Genomic DNA, 8,180 nt, shown 5'->3' on the forward strand with positions numbered 1-8,180 from the left:
CATTAAACATCGATCAACGTTAAAGTAGTGCCGAAATATCCGACTGTTAAGCAAGTGTAAAATCCGGCCTTTAACAAACGGAAGTACTCAAGTCTTCTCTCTATCATATTAATCGTCGCATTACGCACATTGTTGTTTAAATGAATAACATGGCACACGAATCATTTGCGTTTCCGATTGGCCATGGGAACAATGCGACTTATAACACTGCAGCTCTTTAATAAATTTAAAAGTTTACAGTTGCAGCACTTTTATAATCGAATTCATTTCGAWACTCAACACAAAATTGATCGGAGTTTCGACAAATTTAAATCTTGTGGCTGCAATCCATAGATTAACTAAGTATCAAGCAATCTATGCAATCTAAGCCATTTGAGCCAGCCCCATRAAAAGCAGCTGGTTTTACGGCTTGCTTGTARGCTKTGAGCCCTTAAGACCGARCACTCTATAGTGAACTTTGCCGGTATTTTACGAATSCAATTGATATTTTCSATGATCCTGAGGATTTGGACTTTTCCCSTATTTAATATCACTAGTTTTGGGAGAATTTTCATTTATCAACGACCAGAACCAGTAAACTGCAATCAAATTACTGCGGTTTTATGTGCTCGAATAAAACCGCTTACTATTTAAGCATCGTGAAAGGACAAACCGCAATAAAAACGATTTTATGGACGTATTTTGGGGCTTAAAGCCTGCGAATATTTGGGTGTAATATCACAGTTCTAAGGCTCGCTCCATCGATCGCTCTATTACCTGGCACCCACGTGTTTTGCCCATTTACTCCAGCCCGGATATTCTTTAAAATGATTTTCACTGTTCGGATTTGATTGAGCCGTTTTTTCCGCTGAAGAAACCTCTACAATTATCGATAAAAAAGGGCCGATTTGCCCAACATAAAGCGTCAATTTCGCCGCCAATAAATGTTGCTGCAAGCACAAAATGTACATTTTTTGCTCCCTTTTATTGCGACTACATTGTTAATATCCAGCTAGTTTAAACTTAAATCACATTATCAGTGTTTGCGATAACAAGAGCATACAATCAACATTAAACAGCGAAATAAGACGATTTAAACGAGGCAAATTTCAAACTGGAAATGCATATTTTCTTGCTTAAAAACAGGCAAATGCTCCACAAAACGCCCTTAATTAACCATAACCATGAAGTCGTTTTATGGAGTAACTGATTCACTTTCGTCTAGTTACTTATTTGCTGATGATTTCCGAATGTTTGTGGTAGWATTTTATACGTTAATAAACGCAGTTTTCGGCCCTTTATTATTTTCAACCTTCAAAATTYTCCRCTCAAAGCATTACATGATTCCAAATGCGACCGAACTTTCACCATGCATATGAAGAAGCCTCCTCGAACAAATTCGCAACTTCGTAATGCGCGCTTAAAGTTACCTAAAACTCTGCCTAATGGATAGATGCACAGTTTATTCGAATTGAATTTTCGTTCAACATTCGTATCCCCCAAAGCCTTCGAAAGCCTTTATGAACAAAAGCGCATAATGAGCAAATGCATCGCGCAAAAGAATTGCCTACAGGGGCATTTTTAATGGAAAAAACTGGTTAACTTACCTGAGAATAGATGTCAATGTCCTTGTAAGGGTTCACAGCTACAAGAATCGATCCTGTGTATGTCTGGAAGGTTTCATTAAGGAAACTGCTTTGAAATGAACAAAAAATGGCCCAGCATTAATGCATTTCCTGTGATATAAAAATCCTGCGCATGCAGGCAGTTCAATATTGCAACGTGCACTTTTTCGCAAATCAAAGGATTTGCAAACAATTGGTGCCAGGCGCCTTAAACAACTTCTTTCGCCCAGAACAATTTCTGATTATTCTGTCTTCAGCACTGTATTCCTCATTAGTCACTGCTTTAGATTTGTCTTGCAATCTTAACTGATATCGACTTATTGCAAGATGGTTGATTTTCTTGGGAATTCGGTCTGGGCAGTGGTGAAGAAAAAGAAAAACTTTTTTAGCTACCAAGCTTTCGGCATTTATTGTCGCCCTGCGGAAGGCGACAATAAATTGCCGAAAGCTTGGTAGCTAAAAAAGTTTTTCTTTTTCTTCACCACTGCCCAGACCGAATTCCCAAGAAAATCAACCATCTTGCAACAATATTTATCGACATTAATTCATTAAACCCTGACAGTTATTTGATTCATTTCCGTCTCACTGGCTCCACCCTAAATCGCATTCAATCAGCTTTACTTTAGGGGAAAAACTGCAACTGAGTCGTGCCTGGACTCATTTGAGTGCTGGGGTGGTAAAAGAAAACTGCCTAGTAATGCGTTGATTTATGTACGACTGCATACATTTTTTTTGTTAGTGCAAAAATGATGCAGTCGGTATTCGACTAACCTATTAACCAGGTTTTAGAGCGTAAGTCTGCTTGTAAACCATCTTAGAAGCCTTAATAGAAAAGCTCTTGAATCAGTGCATTAAGCATGGGAAACCCTAAAAACTTGCAAACATCTGTACGTGTAGAAAACGATCTAATTTCCACTCGCTTACAAAACAGTCGGCCAGATTAAATACACAATAGAGGCGTTTTCACATATGGATGGCAGCAAACTGAAAGAATTTACTGTTGGGAAAGAAATCTACGAACATGTTTGGTGTGAACGAATCAAAAGTCTAAAATTAATCTTGTGTATTATTGTTGCTCATTTTCGACTGTGTGCACTTGTAGAAAGCCTTTGGAACATCGAAAGACGCACGGGACCTTCAACCTACAGCAAAGTCTGGATTATGCATTACTTTATGGCTTATTTGCAGTTGTTTAAGTGGGACTTTCGCCCAGATGGAAACCGAAACCCATTCGGCATTTAATAAATAAACCTTAGAGCCTTGTTTGCTGACTGAGGATTACCCTAATCAAGACAACAAAACCGATAGATACTGGAATTCGATAATTATTTTAGTGGCACCTTTAAATTAGGTCAAAACTCCCAAGGTTGATTTGATAGTTTTATTCAAAACGCGCCTGATTCTGGACCAAATTAATGAAAAATGCGCAAGTAGATAGCACTAGATTTTCCGAGCAAGAAAATGCATGCCAAGGCTTAAAGCAGCAACAACGCTACACCTCAAAACTGATGATGGTGGAAAAATACACCGAAACGTTTTTGATTGATAAATAGAGACAATAAATGACTAAAACCCAGGAATGAATTTGATTTGGAATTGAAACACAGTCAGGAAAGTATATACAAAGAGGTCAGAAGGAAGGATGACATGCCGTTTTAGCTCGTTAGTGTATAAAACAAAACAGTATTATACTTGAAAGATTGTTTATCGCGAAATACCGTTGATGCAACACATTATCAGCGGGGAATTTCAGCAAGTTCGGATGAGCAAAAGCCGTATTGTTACAGTTTCTTTGTTACTTATTGTAGGCGTTAGGCAAAAACCACCCAAAATGTAAATTTTCTCGTTTAAGTCCCTAAGCTTATTCACCTAACAGGGAACAGTTGGCTTTCGCCCTAATTCCTTTTAAATCATTTATTGTTGAGTAAACTCCAACAATCCCTTTGCGTTAAGTACATGCATGCACCGGGTCGATTTTTTAACCGCACAGCGAATTAAAAAATATAAAAAACGAATTACTTCTAATTAGGCTAAAAGGTACACAATAAAATATTTCTGGATAAAACGCACAGCTGTTCCACTTAAACAATGAATTTATCTTTTGGGGACGACATTTCCGGCCTACCAGTTGTGCCTTTGATGTGGATAAGTTGTTTTTGCGCTTTGTGAAATCGCATTTTGAGTTAAAAATGGATCAAAACAAAAAAATCTAGAATACAAATTCATATGGCAAAGCCTTTCGTAATTGAATCTTCAAAACACATTCACTCTGCAGGTTATTCATTAAGCAACACTAAAGGAACCCTTGTGCGTTTAGGAATTGGTAGAGCAATTAAGTTGAGCGGCGACCTGAAAGCTCTATAATTAAGTCAGCAAACAATCCATTAGAGAACGATTTTGGGGGATTGAACTTGGAGGTTTCATTCACGCTGTAGCTTCAATGGATGTGAAAAAATCAGTTGCTAACACATATTTGCATTTTTTCCTAAAACGCACAAAAAAGGCGCTTAAGTCTTAAAAAAGCGTTTTAAAGTAAGAACGAATGTTGCAAAGTCAGGCGATCAACGTAGTGGAGTGGAATGATACGGATTGATCCACTACTAAAGCGCGAGTATTGGAACGAATGAAAACAAGGAAGGAAACGAAAAAAGTGATAGTGAACATTACTTGCAATTTGTCGACATTTACGTGTTTCACTGCTGACTTTGTAGGCGAAGAAAGTGAATGTAGGTACGTAGAGGAGAAAAAAATTCTCCTTAATATTGCGAAGTCGTTCGGCAATAGGGTGTTTGACTTTTTTTGATGTTGATATATAGAAAGGAGTTATGGCAAACATTACACTGATATATTTTTTTTGCAAAAAAAGTCTCCATAATAATTTTAAACAAAAACGTCAAAAACGCCGAATCCGTATCGTCGGTTGCCTATCCCGATTATGACGTAGCAGGTCATATCAACAAAGTGTCGCGTTTATTTTGTTGTTTTTGCAGCTGTGTTTTATCATTTAAGTTATTGTGATTATCAATATTTTATTGATTATTATTATTATCTTGCATAATGGAAAATATTGTATGGATCACAAAGTAAGTGGTGTTTTGTGCCAGGATTCAAGAATACCTCAATCAGAGCTCCAAACAAACTCTTTCTAACCGTTCCCCATGATTATGCACGTAAAGTTTTACGGTTCAAAGCAGCTAGACGTAATGTTCCTAAATCAAAATCAGCGTTTTTTTGTTGCGAGGATCATTTTAATGAAAGTACGAACAAAAAGCTAATGATGAGGCAGACAGAATATGCGTCGATCGTACTTTGTGTTCTGGGCAAATTCTACCTTGTCCAGTGCACAAAGAACCCTCGCGTTTCTATTCCACATATCCGATATCACCATATTGTTCTCGTGATGCCCAAAATAAAAATTTAAGAGTTTATTTTACTTTTAAAGCAGCCATGTGTATAGGTTAGGTTAATTTGAATAAGTGAAATTCTATATATTATTTACCTAATTTAAACCGATGCAGACAGATTAGTAAATTAAGAAGAGAGTAACTAATAATGAATTTATGGATTTTTACTGACGCTGCTGCTTTGACACCCTTAAATACGGCTGAATTAAAGCGTTAGTCGTATCTACACATGGTAAATTGTTTGTTGGCGCTTTAAGGAATCCTTCTGAAGCCATTTTTTAGTTTAACCCAAACTACAAATTATTTAAATCCACAAAATAATTAATGAAACACAACCACACAACTAAACACTATGCACAGAACGTAGACAATCCGCCATTTACATGACCAAAGACGTCACAACCAATAGGATTGCGTTTTAGAGATTCATTAATAATTCGAATTTGAGCTGAATTTGTTTATTAAATATTTAACAAAATAGCAATAGATGGATAATATAAACTTATTTAATCTTTCATAAATGTATATTAGCATAAATTAATGTTCAGTTTGTAGGAATCTTTGATACAATGAAAACACCCTATTCCTGATTGAGCAATTAAATTTCAGCCTCGTTAACTGAAAATCAGCGCTTTATGAACCTTTTAATTGCGCATAGCGTTAGCTAGGATATTAAAATGGACAGTTAATTCACTTTTGCAAATTAGACGCGCTCCTCCTAAGCTTAATGGTTTCAGTTTTATCGAATTACCAATTCAATAACAAAATGTATCAATGAACAGAAGGGCTTAACGCAAATTAAAGTCTTCGCAAGTGCGCTATTAATAACAAATTAATAATAATGGCTATTTAATGCTTAGAAAATGTATTTGATTTTTTTGCATTTTCGAAGGTTGCAAAAGGAATTAACTCGACACACCAGACCGACTAAGTACGCCTTAACCCTGATGAATAAAATCGGTTTTCTGAGAAAACGATAGTGGTTTTGTCATAAAAGTCAACAGTAATTTCACGTTTGCTACGACACGTAAATCTCTTGATCAGGCAGAAATCCCGTGGTGAATAATCGCTAAGATGAGCAATGATACTTTCGGCACAGACCTCAAAATGTGCCAATCTCAGGCACCCCAAGACTAGTTTCGAGACTGAAAATTACACTCTCAGTCCAAACTACGGATCGGTTTGATTGATTCGTGATCGGTGATTTGGAAAATGAATTCTTGAGATTCATCGTAAACGAAAACCGGAACCTGCAAGACATGAGTCATGGTGGATTCATGATTCTTTCATTGTTTGCCGTATTTAAATCAAGAGGCTTGAGAGGAAGTCATTTTCAGGTTCGGCGGCCTTCAGGTCACAACTTGATCTATATAAAGCTTGTCGGTTTCGGAAAAATGCGTTCAAGCTGATGAGGGAATGCCATCTAAATTTGCTGTTCATTGTTGGAACATTCGCACCGAAATAGCCATGATTGGCGTGCCACTTTCACTTTTTTGATATATTCAACTTGAGCTTGCTCTAAATTCCTGGCTCGTGTTTTATTTCCCCATAAATGTCCTGTTAAATGTCGCCGACATTTTTATGAACAGAAATGTTACCTGATCCGCACTTTTTTGCCGTTTCGCATATTAGCAAAGTACACGGAAAGGGCGAGCGGCTTTTAACACTTAAACTGATGTAATATTAACAAACTGGATAGGGTTTTGTAGATTTATATCTGATAATGTCAACATTTGCATTTTTAGACTGGAAAAATATTTTCTCGGGAGCCAAGAAATATTTGCTGTTATTTGAATCGCAACAATCACTTCCTCATCGCCTCTGATCAATATGATGAATAAAAAGGATACATAAATGTTGTCTTTTTTGTAACGGACTTTGAGATTCTTGTTGATGATGGCCTCGTCTAGCACCGTGAGACTTGTCATGTCACGGACACCTTCTTCGGGCATCGTACCTGAAAAAAAAACATTTCATATATTTTTGCCAAAAACGGTGGATAAAAGCCACTTGCGCTTGCGAAACATCAGGAAGACATTATTTTCCATGACGGCCTGCAAGCCTGCCTGTACTGTTTACCTCATTGAAATAGCCAATAACAATAAACATAACTGTGTGAAGAAGACGAAAAATTATTCGTCACCCACAAACTTTAACAGTTAGGACAATTGTGCTATTTCAATTAGCGTGTCACTTCAAATTATACTTGCAGATGAGAACATGTGAAGATGGACAAGTTGCAAACAGAAACAGCGACTAAAGTAGCTACGAAAAATCCAGTTGGAGAGCTTTAAAGACAACTAGAAACTAGTTTGGCACAGCATTAATAACACGGTTAACACGAAGCAAAAACAATCGATATTTGAAGAATTTGCATATGGCATGCGAGTGAATGATAATTAACATTAGCAAGCCTTAGAACCATCCCATCAGCGCTGGATTTAGGGGGCGACAGCCCCGGGCCTCCAGCGATCCGAAATAATAGATATTTTCGGCACATTTTAAGCGTTTTTTGAGCATTCACGATCTCTAGCCGACCATTTCTTCCTTATTATTGACCCAAACACTTTATAAATGCATATTTCTGACCTTCTTACGTCGAAAGGAATCGATTGAGCTGAAAAAATACGCATGTGAAATTTTGATAATTGGTCGAAATTTTTCCAAGGATGAATGTCGGTTTTTTGAAAAAATGAAAATTTTCTCAGAACGTCTTAAATTTTACATCATTTTCAGCTCACGGAGGCGAGCAATGCATCGAACTCATTAAAAAACATGGTAGAAGTTTTAGATCCGAAATAATAGACATTTTCGGGACATTTTAAGCGGTTTTTCAGCGTTTACGATCTTTAACCGACGATTTCTTCCTTATTATTGACCCAAACACTTTATAAATGCATAATTGTGACCTTCTTACGTCGAAAGGAATCGATTGAGCTCAAAAAACACGCATGTAAAATTTTGATTTTTGGCCGAAATTTGTTCGGTGAGGGTCGATTTTTTGAAAAAATGAAAATTTTCTCAAAATGTCTTAAATTTTGCATCAATTTGAGCTCACGGAGGCGAGCAATGCATCGAAGTCATTAAAAAACATGGTAGAAGTTTTAGATCCGAAATAATAGACATTTTCGGGACATTTTAAGCGGTTTTTGAGCGTTTACGATCTTTAACC

General features: G+C 36.9%; 2 protein-coding genes across 3 annotated transcripts in view; one reads left to right on the plus strand and one right to left on the minus strand.

Moving 5' to 3' along the window:
* LOC109536294 (myosin-I heavy chain) overlaps positions 1-8,180 on the minus strand; it is a 27,223-nt gene that overhangs the window by 15,976 nt on the left and 3,067 nt on the right. Inside the window, exons 1-3 of one of the 2 annotated variants that reach the window (XM_048667652.1) lie at positions 7,088-7,338; positions 6,859-6,965; positions 1,587-1,649 (exon numbers count right to left, since the gene is read on the minus strand). In XM_048667652.1, coding sequence (XP_048523609.1) covers positions 1,587-1,649; positions 6,859-6,960 — 165 coding nt within the window. In that variant the 5' untranslated portion in view covers positions 6,961-6,965; positions 7,088-7,338. Of the gene's footprint in view, positions 1-1,586; positions 1,650-6,858; positions 6,966-7,087; positions 7,339-8,180 lie in introns of those variants that run through there. The other variant, XM_019902451.2, reaches the window with a different exon arrangement.
* The window catches only part of LOC109536295 (ribosome quality control complex subunit NEMF homolog), a gene marked incomplete in the record, with an annotated part of 12,102 nt that continues 7,948 nt past the window's right edge, over positions 4,027-8,180 (plus strand). The window contains 1 exon segment of the mRNA XM_019902452.2: positions 4,027-4,126.

This window comes from Dendroctonus ponderosae, unplaced genomic scaffold (genome assembly GCF_020466585.1).
Source record: "Dendroctonus ponderosae isolate FM_Combo_2020 unplaced genomic scaffold, Dpon_F_20191213v2 Dpon_F_20191213_6, whole genome shotgun sequence".
NCBI lineage: Eukaryota > Metazoa > Arthropoda > Insecta > Coleoptera > Curculionidae > Dendroctonus > Dendroctonus ponderosae.